This window comes from Vitis vinifera, chromosome 18 (genome assembly GCF_030704535.1).
Source record: "Vitis vinifera cultivar Pinot Noir 40024 chromosome 18, ASM3070453v1".
NCBI lineage: Eukaryota > Viridiplantae > Streptophyta > Magnoliopsida > Vitales > Vitaceae > Vitis > Vitis vinifera.
The window spans coordinates 7,633,656-7,649,688 of record NC_081822.1 but is presented as its reverse complement, the minus strand read 5'-3'; the positions used below and the strand labels follow the sequence as shown (position 1 = coordinate 7,649,688).

The window sequence follows — 16,033 nt, the reverse complement described above, 5'->3', positions numbered from 1 at the left end:
GAACTTGGTGTCGGACTCATTAACCAGGCATTTGGTTCATTTAGAGAACTTGATTCACAAACCTTTATTTATGTTTTTCTGCTGCTACCCATATTCCACATTCTTATGATTATCGTAAGAATGTACAAGTCAAAATGAATACAGTTTTTATTTTTACAATACATCTCTTGAACATGTCAAGTTTTAAGTTGTAAATGGGTTCAAGTGTAGGTAGGTGTGCAAGCATTTAACTCATCCATCCCCAATCTTTAGGTCTGGTAAATGAGGACTCAAATATTGGGCATGGTGGCTGTGTGGGCATGTTGTGATAATGCTAATTTTCTATTCAATGTTCATTGATAATGATTTTGTGTTTCTAAATGTGATAAGCGCTCAAAAGTGATTGAGTATGCTTTTGGCATATTTTATTGTAATTTGTTCAAAATCTACCAGATAACATATCTTCATTTGATGCTTTCTTCAAAGGCATGAGGGGAGATAACCACATTGCTATACATGTGTAGTTGTCAAATAATTTTTCTGTTTACTTAAAATACCTTGAAAGGGCATTCCAAGTGGAGCTCAATGGTAGGGTCCTTTGGCAATCAACTAGAGATCTTGAGTTCAAGCATCCCTAGTTCCCTAGTAATTAAGTGGTGTAGGATAGAGGGGTGGATTCATATCACCTAGGTTATGCTTCCCCAGGTGTTGAAATAACTGCCTCATTGTCAAGGTATTCACTGTTATCAAAAGAAAAAAGAAAAAGGGAAAAGAAAAGAAAAGAAAAAGAGAAGCCTTTCAGGGTTTATTTATTTCTTTACTTGTATAGTTGTTCACATCAAATAAATAAAGTAGCATAGCATCTTATAAAAATATCCTATCATGAAAAATAGGACTCTTTATTTGTATATATTTGCTATTTTTCTGATACTGTTCAATAATTCCACATATAGTCCTTTTGCAGGAAAAGAGGCTGCTTGATTTACCCAGATTGTTAGATATATGTGCTATATATGGTTGTGAAAATGAAGATTTGACCAGATCACTGGTAAGCATTTACCTTCGAAAGTGCTTTATTTGTTAGCCTCTCCCTATAAGCCACTAATGCATCCATCACTTGCTACCTAATTTTTTATGCCACATGTTTTAGTTCAAAGATTTTCTAAGCTTTAACTCTTTTGAGAATGTTACATTCCTGTCCTTTTTTCTTTTTGCTACCTTTGAGCAGAAATATGTGTCCAAAGCTTGTATAAGCTTTAATTTTTTTGGCTAAAGTGTAGGTTAATAGACTTAAAAAGATGGTGAGTAAAGTGGTTGGCCTTAAGTTTCAGAATGGCTTTGTGGAGCAACAATTGCAAGGTGTTGTGCATGCTTGACATCGAGAAGGTTTATGATCATGTAAATTGAGAGTTTTTGTTTTCAGTTTTAGACAAAATGGGGTTTAGTTGGAGGCGGGGATCAATTGGATTACATGGTGCATATTGTTCTATTTGTTTATGCTAGCCATGGCAGCGCTCAGTTGCCTCCTTCGGAGGGCTAGGGAGGGTGGTTATCTGTTTGGCTTCAAGGTGAATGGTAGACATGGTGAAGGAGTGGAGGTTTCTCATTTGTTGTTTGTTGATGATTCTTTGGTTTTTAGCAATGTTTTTAGAATTGAATCGGTTGTTGAACTGAAAAAGTTACTAGTTCACGGTTCACTGATCGAACCGACAGTCGAACTGCAATCGAACTGGTGATGTCATAAATATATAATTTATAAATTATTAAAATTTAAAATAATTATAGAAATAAAAATAATAATTTATATATTATTTAAAAATTAAAATTTTATTTGAAAATCAGAATATTAGTTTCAAATTAAAAATTTTAAATTCATTTTTAAATAAGAAATTTATTTTAAAATCAGAAATTTATTTAAAATTGTAATGTTTTCATTAATTTAAATTAAAATCATAAGTTTTAAACATCATGAAATAAAAAAATAAATAAATATAAAAGAAAATAAATAATAATGAGATGAGGTAAAAAATAATTAAAAAATAAAAATCTGGAAGAAGAGAGGAGAGGGAAAGGCAAAAAAGGGTTCCAGCGGGGTTGTGGGGGTGGCTTTGCAAGGGGGTGGGGGTCCTGCCGGCGAGGAACGACGACAGTAGGAAAAAAAAAAAGTTGAACCGGACGGTTCGAAGGGAATCGTTCGGTTCATCCAATTCGTCGATCAGACCATCGGTTTAACTAGTCCAATTCCGGTCCAATCACTTTCCGGCCCAATTGACTAGATCAGACCAAAATCGTGATCGGCCGGCGGTTGGACCAGTAGGTCCGGTCCAATTTTTAAAACCATGGTTTTTAGTCTAACCACCTAAACTCAAATGACCTATTTAAGTTGGTTACTTATGTGGTTTGAGGCCATTTTGGGCTTGAAAATAAATTTAAGGGCAAACTGATTCCAATTGGGAGGGTGGAAAACTTGGAGGAGTTGGCTTCTATACTAAGTTGTAAGATGGAAGATCTTCTGACCTTTTATTTGGGTCTTCCTTTTGGTGTCGTTTCCAACTCTCTGACGGTTTAGGGTGAGGTGGAAGAGAGGTTTTGCAAAAGATTGACGATGTAAAAAATTCAATATATTTCCAAAGAGGGGAGTCACATTGATCTAGAGCACTTTGTCTAGCTTGCCCATCTACTTTATGTTGTTATTTCAAATGCAGAGGAAAGTGAGGTTGAGGTTAGAATAGATACATAGGGATTTCCTTTAGGGTGGAGGGAATTTAGAGAGAGAGTCTCATTTAATGAAGTGGCCTACTGTTTGCTCAGAACAAGACTCTCCTTAGCAAGTGGATTTAGTTGTTTACAATGGAAATGAGGCTTTCTAGAAGCAAATTATAAGGGGCAAATATGGAGAAGTTGAAAAAGGGGGTTTGGGTGGGGGGTGGTGTACTAAGGAAGTTAGAGATAGGTACGAGGTTGGGTTATGGAAAGCCATTAGGAAATTATGGGCAATTGTTAATAGTAAAGTCTCTATTTTAGTGGGCAATAGAAGGGTAAAGTTTTAGAAGGATAAGTGGTGTGGTGATGAGCCATTATCTGTTTCTGTCCCCTACTTATTTACCTTAGCTAGCTCAAAAGAGGCATGGGTGGCGGATTTGTGGAACCAATCTAATGTTAGTGGTTGTTGGACTCCTAGCTTCTCTAGGCATCTAAACCATTGGGAGATTGAGATTGTGGAGTGGTTTCCATCAAGGCTTCAAGATAAGGTTGTGTATGGGGGAGGAGAAGATAAGGTGATCTGGTTGAAGACAAAGAACGGTTCTTTCTCTATGAAGTCCCTTTACGCTTTCTTAGAGCCTAGGAGTTCAGCCCTTTTCCCAAAAAATGTTGTTTGGAACTCTTGGGTTCCATCTAAGGCGAGTTTCTTTGATTGGGAGGCGTCATGGGATAAAGCTCTGACTTTAGATCAACTCTAGAGGAGAGAGTGGTCCCTAGCTAACCGATGCTTCCTTTGTCATATCTAGAAAGAGTTGATTGACCACATTCTGCTACATTGTAGCATGGCAAGGGTTTTGTGATAACTTTTGTTCTCTCTTTGGAGTATCTTGAGTGTTATTTTCCTCAATAAAAGAGACCCTATTAGGTTGTTGTTGGTTTTTTGTTGGAAGGAAATGGGAGAAAGTGTGAGGAATAGCTCCTTTGTGCTTTTTTTGAACAATTTGAAAGGAGAGAAATAGAAGATCATTTGAAAACAAGGAGCTCTTTGTCCAAAGATTGAAAAGCTTGTTCCTTTGTAACTTGTTATCTTGGACCAAGTTGTACATGGCTGAAGGCTTGATGTCCTTGTGTGACTTTATTGATTTATTGGGTTCTCACTGAGGAAGGAGTCATTTTTTTTGTTTTCCCTTCCCCTATTTTTTGGCCATCTTTAGGTGACCATTATATACGTCTTGTGTACTTTGATGCACTCTTTTTGACGCTTTCTAATGTATTATTTTTTACCTATCAAAAAAAAAATTTGTTTGCTCCTTGATAATTCTCCATTTGAGAACAAGTGGAGAACTTTAGAAACTATATGAAACCTAATTTATTTCTATTCTTCTTTTTGGGCATTTTGTACCATTGTTTTTAAAGACATTCCTCCCAGTGTTATTCAACTTGATTGGAACTCGCTGTGTAGAACAAAAGGGTGTGGGGAGCAAGGAGAGGAACATTGATTAGGGCTTTATAGGTTGGAGATGAGATGAACCTTATGGAGTGCCAAGTTGCTCTTTGTATATTCCCATGTGTTGTAGAGGTCTCCTCAGTATAGTGGGTTTCACTCTTATACTTTTTTATTAGTTTTTGTATTTTTGGGGGGATTCCTCATCTTTTTTTTGTACTTGTTACCGTATTTAATGCTTGTTTTGTTTCCGATAAAAAAAAATAAAAAAAAATCTGCTAGTTTTTCTAGGATTTGTTATGCAATTAAGTTAGACCTTCCAAGTTCTTAGCCTTTTTGGATAATCAAGATATTTATGGGCTTTGGGAAATGGATGTTTGAATTGCCCTGCTGTATTTCCATCCTTCTGAATGCAGTTTTTTTTTTCTTTTAAACTTGGCTACAGATATTTGGATGCATAAGAATGTGTCAATGGAGTACTGCAGTCCTGAGAAACTGCTTCTTCTGTTCTGTGCAGTATTTACTTTAGGTTCTAGTCAACTCAAAAATCATGTTGTGCATCGCTTTTCTTTTTTTCCTGTAGTGTATCATAAGTTTTAAGACAATATTAATTTTTAATAGGCAATAAGAGAAGGTAATATACAACAATATATAGCCAATTTTATTAAAAACAGTAGAGCTGTTTAAGCTAAATATAGATTTTCTATATTTATGTAAACATTAAAAATGGTTTTCATGACATCAATTTAAGAAAATATAATATTTCATAAATCAATCAGAAAATAGGAAAATATATTTATACATGTATACTGCAAAAGGAAATATAAGACAGTAATTTTTTTTTCTTTTTTTGGGCTTTAAGAGAAAAAAAAAGTATAAGTATATATAATGAAGATGAAAAATTGACATTATTACCAATATATTTGTTAAAATATTGGTATTTTAGGTTTGCCTTATGTGAAGAAAGGGATACAAGGAAATTTGCAAAGTATCTCGATATATCATTTAAATTTCCTTAAAATGTTGATATCACCAATAGCATTGCATGTGTCAAAATATCGCAATGTTTCCTAATATTTTAGTGATATTTCTGGAAAATATGGACACCTCTCTTTTATTGTTTCTTCCTCCACAAATGTTATATGAAATTTGGAGTAAGTACTATGTCACAAACCAAAACCTTCCTTGAAATTCAAAACTCTAAGCATTCAAGTCTTGAGTTAAATGGATGTGGAAGCAAAAGTATGAGCCAATAAGAAGAGAATGCTAGAAGAAAGCAAGTATAAAAAAACTAGGAAACTTTTCTATACATTTCTCAACTCCTTAGAATAGTTACAATAGCCAAGCATGTCCAAACTACTTTAAAGTCTAAACACCTCTAAGCATTTCGAAAGTTTCTACAAGCTCCTTCAAGCATCTCAACATTGGTTAAAGCATCTCCAAGTACCTCTAAGGATGAAAATATCAGTTTCGATGGATATATCGGTAATTTGATTTTATAGATATATCGAGATATATCAGTGGATATTTTGAGATAAAATATCGATAAAATGAAAATTGATCAAAATTTATAGAAATGTTGGAAAAAACTTTGACAAATATATAATTAAAATCAACGTTTACAATAGTTTTATATATTTATATAATAACATTGAAGCGCAGTTGATTCGATGGTAGGGGCCAAACATTTCATTCGCAAGATCTAGATTCAATTCTTGCATGCAGAGGGGTATTTATTTTTCATAGCTTTAAGAAACAAATCCTACATAGAAAGTGGGAAACAAAAAAATGCCCTATTTAATCAAGTAGTTGCCTGCCTCTTACAACATGAAAGCATGGGTTGAGCGTATAGGGTGAGGCAAGTTAGGGTGCCCTTTGGGCTAGGCCCACATTTTGGCATTTAAAAATGGGAAAAGGGTAGTTGTGCTAACGTGGGACCCAAAAAAATGGCGATAAATCCAAAACATTGGCAAAATATCGACATTTCGTGATAAATCGGCGATAAGCAAGGAAAAATTTCGAAATTTCGCCCACTCGTCATAACCACCCTTATTATTGTGTCAAGGTGGATTGATAGGCGACATTTCCATGAAATATCGCTGATATTTTGAGTTACTTTCGTTCTTGCTCTAAGCAATGTTGAAGTGTTAAAGAATAGCTTAAAACAACTTTTGAAATGCTTTTGGGCATACTTAGATGTGCATAGCCAAATCCCACATCAGAATGGAAATTCCCCCAATACCTATAAATAGGCCTCATAACCTATTGTACCAAACTCAAAGAGTTGAGAAATGTCTTGTATAGTAAAGCTTCCTAGTGTTATTTAAACATTCTCTTCTTCCTATTGACTCTTAATTTTGATTGACTTGGATTCTCAGAGTTTTGAGATGCCTAGGAGCCACATGGATTTTTCAAGAAAGTCTTGGTTTGTGACCAATTGTCTCACAGTCAAGGTTACAAATAGGTTAATAACTAGGAAAGAAAGGATGTTAACAAACATATCTAGCTTCAAGATGGATGAAGTAGCTCTTAGGAAGCAACATCCTAGTAGAAAATTTAGCACTATCAAAGGAAGGAAAAGGGAAATGTTGGAAGATGACCTTCAAGCCATGAAGGCATGCGTCATCAAAGTGGAAGTAGCATTGACAACCTAGGGAAGAAACTTTAGGGACTCGAGGGTATGCTCAAGTTAGCCATGATTTGGCGCATGAGGTATGCGAAGAATTGTCTACCTTTAAAGTTAAGATGCTAGAGATGTTTACTAATTTTGAGATTCGTAGTGAGGAGCTTTCCCAAGACATGTTTATTTACAAAAAAAACCATGGCTAGAGGAGTTGTCACTACCTAATAGGAAGCACACAAGGTGGAAGTGCTCAAGTCCCATGTCTTCAATGACAAAAAGTATGCCTAGGAGCTCAACAACTACTTATGGCATAAGCAATGCTCCTTCAAGTTTTGGAGTAGCTTTTGAGGTAATCAAGGACCGAATTATCGGGATATGTCGGCGATATTTCACCGATAAATCAAGTGTCGGTCCACCTTAGCATGATAAGTGGCACTGAAATGTCGACCCTTGAAATATCGGAAATTTCGCCTTTTTTTTGTCGAGTTATCGGCAATATATCAATTTTATAGCGATATTTCGTGATTATTGCCAATTTTCCAGCGCTGCCACCTTTCCTGCCATGTCACAACCTTCTCCCAAAGCTACAAAACATGGGCTAACGTGCGTAATGCTAGGCGGCCCTATTCCTTTTGCCTATAGAGCCTAGCCTAGTGTCTCACGATGTGATAAGTCCAAGGACACCTTCTCTATAAATAGGGGATTTTTATCCCTAAAGTTTTCGATGTGGGATTGATTTGGAATTACGATTTAAAAAACAAGCAATTGAAATAGACACTATTGGAGGACTCAAGCTTGGGCCCTTAGGCTTAAAGTGGATGGCTTGTTCCGTTTGACCAAATCTTTGTATGTGATACATGCGCACATGATTATACATTAATATTATAACATTTTTTATAAATTTTATATATATATTATAAATTGAAAATATCTTTTATATATTATATTATAAATTAATTAATTTTATTTATCTTATTATATATTTTGTATACTAATTAAATACAAAATAAATATAAATTTATAAATAAAATTATTAATATTTTTAAATAAAAAAATACTTATCTATATATCATTTATTCTTTTAAATCTTTTTTTTGATAGGCAAAGGCACATTAGAATGATATATTAATATTAACAGGCACCCAACGGCCAACCCCAAGCATACAGAAGATATACAAGAGGCGCCTATAAGCAAAAACAAAAGAGAGAGAGAGGAACAAATATATATATATATATATATATATATATATATATATTATTAATATGTTTAAATCTTTCAATATATTCAAACTAAATATATTATTATTTTAATATTAATATGTTTTCAAATTCATATATTATTACCTAATATTACAAATTTATTGTGTGTATATATATATATATATATATATATCAAATTTCTTTAATAAAACAATTTCAATGTGTGTATTATTACTTATTTTAATCATTTATTGAAGTTTTTATGAGTTTTAATCCATTTTCCTCTTATCGATATTTTGTGTCAAAAAATCCAAACACCTTGGATCCCAAATCTGCTCCAAACACTTCCAAGTGCCTCAAGGTTTTAGAATGCTCTAGAGCTACTTGAACTCTTAAAGAATGGCAAAATAATAAATCCATGCAAAATTAGGTCCAAACTCTGACAAGGAGAAATTTTAACAATATTTGTGTGTAGCATGTTCGTAGATGCATATAAAATAATGCAAACTCCATCTCATGATACAAATATGATTCAAAACAAGATGGCATCTCATCGTCATCAATTACCGTCAAACCATGTAGGTCATCATTTTAGTATTAAATGTAATGTGTTTTCAAATATTGAAATTTATTGAAATAAAATTTGTATCTTCACGTTAATATTCAGTATTTACTTTCAAAATTATATTTGTTATTAGTGCATATTATATTGTTGATCAAAGCTCATCAAGGTGCCCAGTTGGGGAGGGTCAATGTCAAGATGTGTGGTAGAGGCACACGGTTTTAGGTTTGATTGCTACCACTGGTTGAATGCCCTGGATACCCAGTTTGGTGGGCACTGTCAGCACCCTGGGGCTTAGGTCCTCATGGAGAGTTCAAAGGACTTATTTTATTATGCAAATTTTATGATGGACTTATTTTATGGGTTATAAAGTCCATAAAATTTGCATAATAAACTTTATAACCCATATATGCATGTGTGTAAATAGTTATCAGCCTCACATTCTATCGTTTAAATAAAATATTTGAGTAATACCTTTCTAATATTCTTTGGAACAACACTTATGCTTAAGTTTCAATCTTCCATACATGCCTTTGCAACATATGTGCAATGTTCCATGTGTGAGCATTCTCTCATTTCCCTCCTTTTTGTTATTCATTTCTAATCTTAAATATCTTTTTTCTTGGGAATCAACAAGATGCAATACTTACTGATGGTGCATTTTGATTTACATGAAAAATATATGACACTGTTTTTATCCTAACAGGCATCATGCATCAAGAGTTTTTGACAGCTATGCTTTGGATTAGATTTGATTTTAAGTAGAAATATTGATGTTGAATAATAGGGAATAGGCATTAAGAAGGTTATCCAGTGATAGGGAAGAGATCAGCTCCCATAACTCTTAATTTATGCTTTTTCTGTCCCATGTGATATTGTTTTCCAGGTTGTGAATGCTTTGAAAGCACAGCCTTGGATCCATGATAATTTAATTGCAGTGATGTCTCATTTCTTGAGCATTGTCCACACAATGCACCAACGTTGCAGCTCGTCTTTGGAGGTATTCTTTTGAAATAAGCTAAGCTACAACTTAATGACTCGTTTGTTTGGAAGATACATTCTGATCTATAGGAGTGGCTATACCTTGTTTATACTGGATTATCTTTGAATGTTAAGATTTAACTTGCTGTATCATTTGGCTCATGCTGTATCGTGTATATACACTTTACATGTTAAATTAATAACTATTGCTTGATATAAGTTTCCAAGGGGCTCATCAGCATTCTATATTCTTGAAGAGTTTCTAAGGAGATCCTTAATACTGTTTGCCCATTTGCATCGAGTATGTTGGCTCTGTGTGAATGTTCTTTTTTTATTAGGCACATGTGTGCACATTCACACCCAGACACAGGGTACCTCCCAAAAAGTAGGCAAAACCAGGTACATAGGCAAACCATAAAATAAAAATAAAAATAAAAAAAATAAAAAATCTCTTGGTTGAAATTCCAGGATGGCCTGAGGAGAAAGGAGGCACAACCCAGGTACACAAGAATATCAGTCTTTTTCTTTACTAACTATCCCTTTTAATTCTCTTGGTTGAAATTTCAGAGCGGAGATCTTGAATAATTTAGATTTTAGTTTGAGAGTTCACTAGATGAACCAAGTGATAAAATAAAAGATGGTATGTTTGCCTATAAGAATTATTCAGGGTGCAAACTGATATAATTATGCATCATTGGGTCATATGATCAGACTGGTCATAAATAATCATGTGGGTGGTTCTCGTTGATTTAGGAGGAATTTTGTGACTTGATTGGCCTGATTTTCATATTACCTCTTACAACCACTATGGTGTTTCATATGATTAACCTGTGTTGTGGAAATGTATAACTCCAGTCCTGCCCTCTGTATCTTTCATTAAATAAATAAAAAAATAAAAGAACTTGAATTCACCTGTCAACAAATAAATAAATAAATAAAAGTGGAAAAAAAAATTGATAATTTCAATGTAGCTTCGTCCATGGTTGTGCTAATCCTCATGTTTTTCTGCTTTCTATTTAACTTTCTTCATATAGCTTTACAGTATAAGGATCTGTAAACTTCCACAAGTCATTCATACCAGTTGATTCTCCCTGAGTTTGTATTCAGGCTCTTTTTTCTTCTGGAGGCTATGAAGACCAGGGATCCATCCAACTTTATTCAGATTTTTTAGAGGTGAGCTACTATCACATGATTTTATCAGGAAAATATAGGAGCACCCATGCTTCCCTCTTTTCTTTAAAACCCTTTCTTTTTGTTGTATTTGGAATCATTTACTTGAAAAAATGAACAATAAAATAGTGGCCTCAATTTGTAATGCTTGTATCAAAACATGTTTCTTGGAATGTTAAGACAAAATTGTTGATACAATTTCTAGCCAATCTTTTTTTTATTTTTATTTTTTTTTATCAAAATAAATAGTTTATTACTATGAAATAAAGAAACACAAAGAAGGATAATAAATCCTTTCCCCAAACACAACATTTTACATAATCAAATCAGAAGGAAGAAAAACTATCTATTCCGAGCTATTGATGAAATATACAACTAAAACTGGTTTCAACCATGAATCAAAACCTAGGGATTGGAAAATCTCCTAGAAAAAAGATTGACTTATTAAATCGCCATTTTGCTAACTTACCCGTAACATGATTAGTTGTTTGAGGTATCTGGCAGAAGGAACACCCTAATCTAAAGCAATATAAAAAATTTGGCTCAATCACCCATCAAATCTTCATGAGCCTCTCTCCTTATTTACCCAAGATAGGACCATTATAGCATCCTCCTCATTAGAAGGTTGGAGAGAACGTCAACTTTAGCTTGCTTTAAGCCTTCTAGCAAGGGCTAATGTGTCAGCCACAGCAGCTAGATCCTCTGCAGCATTCTTAGAGCCATGAGCATTCCTCCGATTTCTAATTGTTTCAAGTTATCCAAAGAGTGCTCATCAAAATTCAACTTGATGCAGTCATTGGAGAAAGCATCCATATAAGGAGTATCTCCTCAACCAACCTAGCAGATCTGCATACTCGGTTCTCGTTTAGCAATATAATGCTCAAAAGGGTGCTCACAAATCTTGCACTAGGTGATGCTCAAAGAGAAGAGGAGAAATGGATTAAATCCCTTATTGCCTCCGAAGTAAAATCCTCACATTCCTCTCCTGCCATATAGTCCAAATTAATGTGAGATTAACAATGTATCATGGTCAGTGTCTCCATCATCTCCATCACATTCCTGGTTGGAAACCAATCAATTTCAGTGACTCCAAACAACCTATGTCATAATGCCAATACTGTTGGGCAATGCAAAAGAAGATTATTCACTAGATCCTCTCTTCTCTTACACATGACACACCATTACTATGTAAGAGTTTTGTGAGGTCTCCACTTCTGCAGCATATTATTGGCATTAACCTTCATATTTCCACCATGCAAAGGTTTTGACTTTGATTGGGGCTTTAGATTTCCAAATGAACTTTTCAGGAGGAAAGGATCTCAGATTAGTAGAAACAGAGAGGGTTTTGAAGAATGAACTGATTGAGAACAGACCAAAGAATATTTTTCTATAGGCTAAACTGTGCTTTGTTTTGAAAAGTTTCCTCAAAACAAATTTCCACTCAACATGAAAGTTAAAATATGTTTTTTAATTAGTTTCCCTTCTGAGACATGAATTTTGTGCCAGGAATATATTTTCTATGTGACAAATGGGATCCTAGGCATTCTTTCCCTCTACTTTTATGTGGCATTAAAGCGGATCATACTTGCATGTCACTATTAATAGATAATTCTGTTTTCTTCTGCAGGTAATGGACTTCATTAATGATGCCATTGTTTCCTTGGATGCATTTGTGCATGCATACAAACCCGCAGCAGTGTTCTTCTCTTGCCCTGTTGAGATGAGGTGCTTTCTTACCACCAAGATTTAAGTTCATTATGTCTCAATATAAAAGGCAGGAATGCCATCTAGTAAGAGCCTGTGGATTCATGTTAGACAGGCTGTGGAGCTTGTGTTTTTCTAACACAATGAATTTGTTGAATCAATGATTAAATCTATGACCAACTGTTTTTCCAGTTAGCAGTTTGCTAAAGCATTGGTGATTATTCAAAATAATGTATCTGATGATAATACTGACCCTTTTTGATAGCCAAAATTAGGGTTGAGTGGATAATATTAATAGAATATGTGGATTAATATCCTATAAGATCGACATAGTAGAACCTTCATCTTATGGGTGGTTAAACCATTGATATTTTCAATCATGTGTTGAAGTTCTGTTTGTGAGTGATAACTACCTTTTCCAGCAAGTTTCCCTTGAAAAGGCTTTTAGCATTCCATTACCACACGTCATTTATGCCTTCTTCAGCAAGTTGCATGAAAATGTTTTTAGAAATTCATCAGTATGACATGCTTATGTTCATGCAGTTATGGGAATGAGGAATTGCTCCACACTCTTGCAAGACTGTACAATTCATTACTACCATCTATACAGCAGGGATTTCAAATCCTGTTTACAGCTGGGGATGTACTTCAGAAGTCATTTGGTATTACCCTTTCAGATATTGCTATTTGTTTGAAGATGGTGTCAATGAGGATCATTGAGCTTGGTTGGAAAGTATTGGACTTATGCTATCTAAGTAATACGTTATTTGAAGTCAGTCTCCCCCTTCCAGCTGCCACAAAGATATTTCCTGCTAAAGTTGAGGATCCTGTCATAAGGGCAGATATTTTAATTCAGACTATTAGAGAGATCAATGGATTTCCAGAACATGTTCAGGAAAACCAGCCCAAAAACCAGCCCAGGGAAACATTTCTTCAAAATATTGAAAAGAATTACAAGATGATGAGAAAACTTGAGAGTTTGCATGATACTGGTAAGTACTCGTAACATTCGTGAATCTTGGTTTGGTTGGATTTGGAGAAATTGAGGTTGCAGTACTGTTTGTTCATCAATTGCACGATTACACAATGATATGTTGTGCTGAGACATACCATAGAAAAACTAAAGCTAAAGTTTCTTCTCTGTTTCAATACAACCAGGTCCTTTTGAGTCTGCTTAGCTATATGAATTTGTTCAAAACTGCAACAAAACTTGATACATTCTTGCATGATAGGAAAGGTGGGGGAAATGGGTATGAATTGATCAATTTGGGATCATGAGGCTTGACAAAAGAAAGCCAACCTGATGACTGTTGTCATATCTGTTTCTGTGCTTCTTCCAATAGGCGTGCACACATTTATACAAATCTGAAAGGCTTATCCGCCCCATTATGAAGACTAGTTTAGTTAGCATCTGGAACATATGTATTTGATGTGAGAAATAGGGGCTTCTTTCAGTACCTTGTATTCAATGTAATTGAAGTATAAACCTTTAACTCATGTTAAAAGTGGTGGTCTATACTATCATATAGGTTATATTATTAGTTGTCCAAAACATGATCAAAGCCATTTGTTGCATTATTTTGATACTAGTCTGTCTGTTTAAAATACTAGTCTTTTACATGCTTGGTTGTTCTTCATTATCCTGCTACTCTTTGTTTGGATTTGTAAATGTGGTTGACTATCTGCAAGCAATTGACATTGGAACTTTCCACTTTTTCATGTAGGATGGATTTTCATGGACGATGAACAATTTCATTATTTATCTGGCATCTTAGCACTTCCTTTAGAAGCTAGTGTTAAGAAGACATCTTATGAGCCAATCCCTGCAACAAGTGACAAGATGCATGTGGATGAAGATGCTGCAATTATGGAGTCCAAAATAAGTCAAATTAGAGATCTATTCCCTGATTATGGTAAAGGGTTCTTGTCTGCATGTCTTGAAGCGTATAACCAGAATCCAGAAGAGGTGATTCAAAGGATTCTAGAGGGAACCTTGCATGAAGATCTGCAGTCCCTGGACACTTCATTAGAGACTATCCCACAACCCAAGTCTATTCCATCTGTGAGCAAGAATGATAAGGGAAAAGAGAAGTTATTTGAATCAACGGCTCTATCCTCCGCTAATGCTGTAACTGTATCAGGGGAGCCACAAACTGAGAGCTCATCATTTTCATTCTCATCTTCAGTTGGGAGGTACACAAGGAAGTCTAAAGTTAATTTACCCAATTATAAGACCCTTGATTCTAGAAGTGAGCAGGATTCTGCAAAAACTGCAGCTCTAGTTATGCAGTATGAGTATGAAGATGAGTATGATGACTCTTTTGATGATTTAGGTCTGAGTGTTGTGGAGTCAGGATTAGCAGAAACTGAGATATTGGAAGACAAAATCAACTCTAATCTTGGAAAACCTTGGGGGACACAAAGTGAAACATTTGGTCCAAGTGATTCTTCGAAATGGAACTCACGGAAGAAGCCCCAATTCTATGTGAAGGATGGTAAGAATTACAGTTACAAAATTGCAGGTTCAGTTGCTGCTGCAAATTGTATTGAAGCATCAATAGTTAATCAAGCCCAGAAAGAATTAATCCATGGCCTTGGTCGAGGTGGCAACCTTCCTCTAGGTGCAGTTAAGAAGCTGACAGAGTTAAATGAGGATGAAGATGAACAGTCTGAAATTGTGGAGATGGGAGGAAGAGGGAAGCCAGGGAATTTCAGGGGCAGGGGAAGGAGGGGAGTTACTCCAGGTGCAGTTAAGAAGCCGACAGAGTCCAATGAGGTGCAAGATGACCAGTCTGACGTGTCAGAGATGGGAGGAAGGGGGAATTCCAGAGGTAGGGGTAGGGGTAGGAGGGGAGGGGGAAGAAATTACAGGAAGGATCAGGCCATGAAAAAGCATTTTTCGGGATTGACTGGTTTCTAGGTTACATATAACGCATTGCAATACATGGTTTGTTCATGTCATTCTTACACAAACATAATATCTTATAAATTAGATGATAACTTGTTCTGGCGAGAATTACAAATAAGTGTATATTAAGTTCGTTTCCTTGCCACTGGGTAGTGGCCCATCATCTGGATGGTTGTAGATTGAGGTGAGGTGAGGTGCGGTGCTCTTTTTATTGAAGTGAATTTTGTTCAAGCGACTTAATCTTATAATTACGGATATGTCTATGAAATCTTTTCAATTTTTTTATGATGCTACTTGCAATTCTGATTATTGAGTGTTGTTTAGCACCGAGTACACTGGCGGTGGATTTATAATCTCATCTCCTCCACCTTCGTCGTTTTGTATAAATTCTCTCATTTTTGAGTTTGGTTTTTATTTTGTATTTATTTCTTTTGGTATCACCAACTTTTTCCCTTTACCAAAAAACCAGATGTATAGCATGCATGTAGATTAGTGCATTATGATTGAAACTACAGATAAAAAAGGCATACCCTAAGAGATCTGGTATGATATGTTTTGCATGCATATGACATTTCTATGGATTAGTACAATAAAAGGCATTCCTATAGCCTACTCCAGCTGCAAATATTCAAAGAAAATTATTTATGGATCACAGGATATTCGCCTTAATTCATTGCAAGTGCAATATATACAGCCAGGTAGTCCAACAAACTTGTGTCCCTTTCTTGACCAGAAGTTTTGGGCTTCACTCTAATTCCT

At 35.1% G+C, this 16,033-nt stretch overlaps 1 protein-coding gene across 1 annotated transcript in view; it reads left to right on the top strand.

The window, feature by feature from the left end:
• LOC100259158 (uncharacterized) overlaps positions 1 to 15,559 on the top strand; it is a 44,852-nt gene extending 29,293 nt beyond the window's left edge. Inside the window, exons 13-18 of the mRNA XM_059734294.1 lie at positions 933 to 1,027; positions 9,398 to 9,511; positions 10,600 to 10,665; positions 12,290 to 12,387; positions 12,910 to 13,358; positions 14,091 to 15,559. Coding sequence (XP_059590277.1) covers positions 933 to 1,027; positions 9,398 to 9,511; positions 10,600 to 10,665; positions 12,290 to 12,387; positions 12,910 to 13,358; positions 14,091 to 15,286 — 2,018 coding nt within the window. The 3' untranslated portion in view covers positions 15,287 to 15,559. The remainder of the gene's footprint in view (positions 1 to 932; positions 1,028 to 9,397; positions 9,512 to 10,599; positions 10,666 to 12,289; positions 12,388 to 12,909; positions 13,359 to 14,090) is intronic.
• The last annotated feature ends 474 nt before the right edge of the window (positions 15,560 to 16,033 follow it).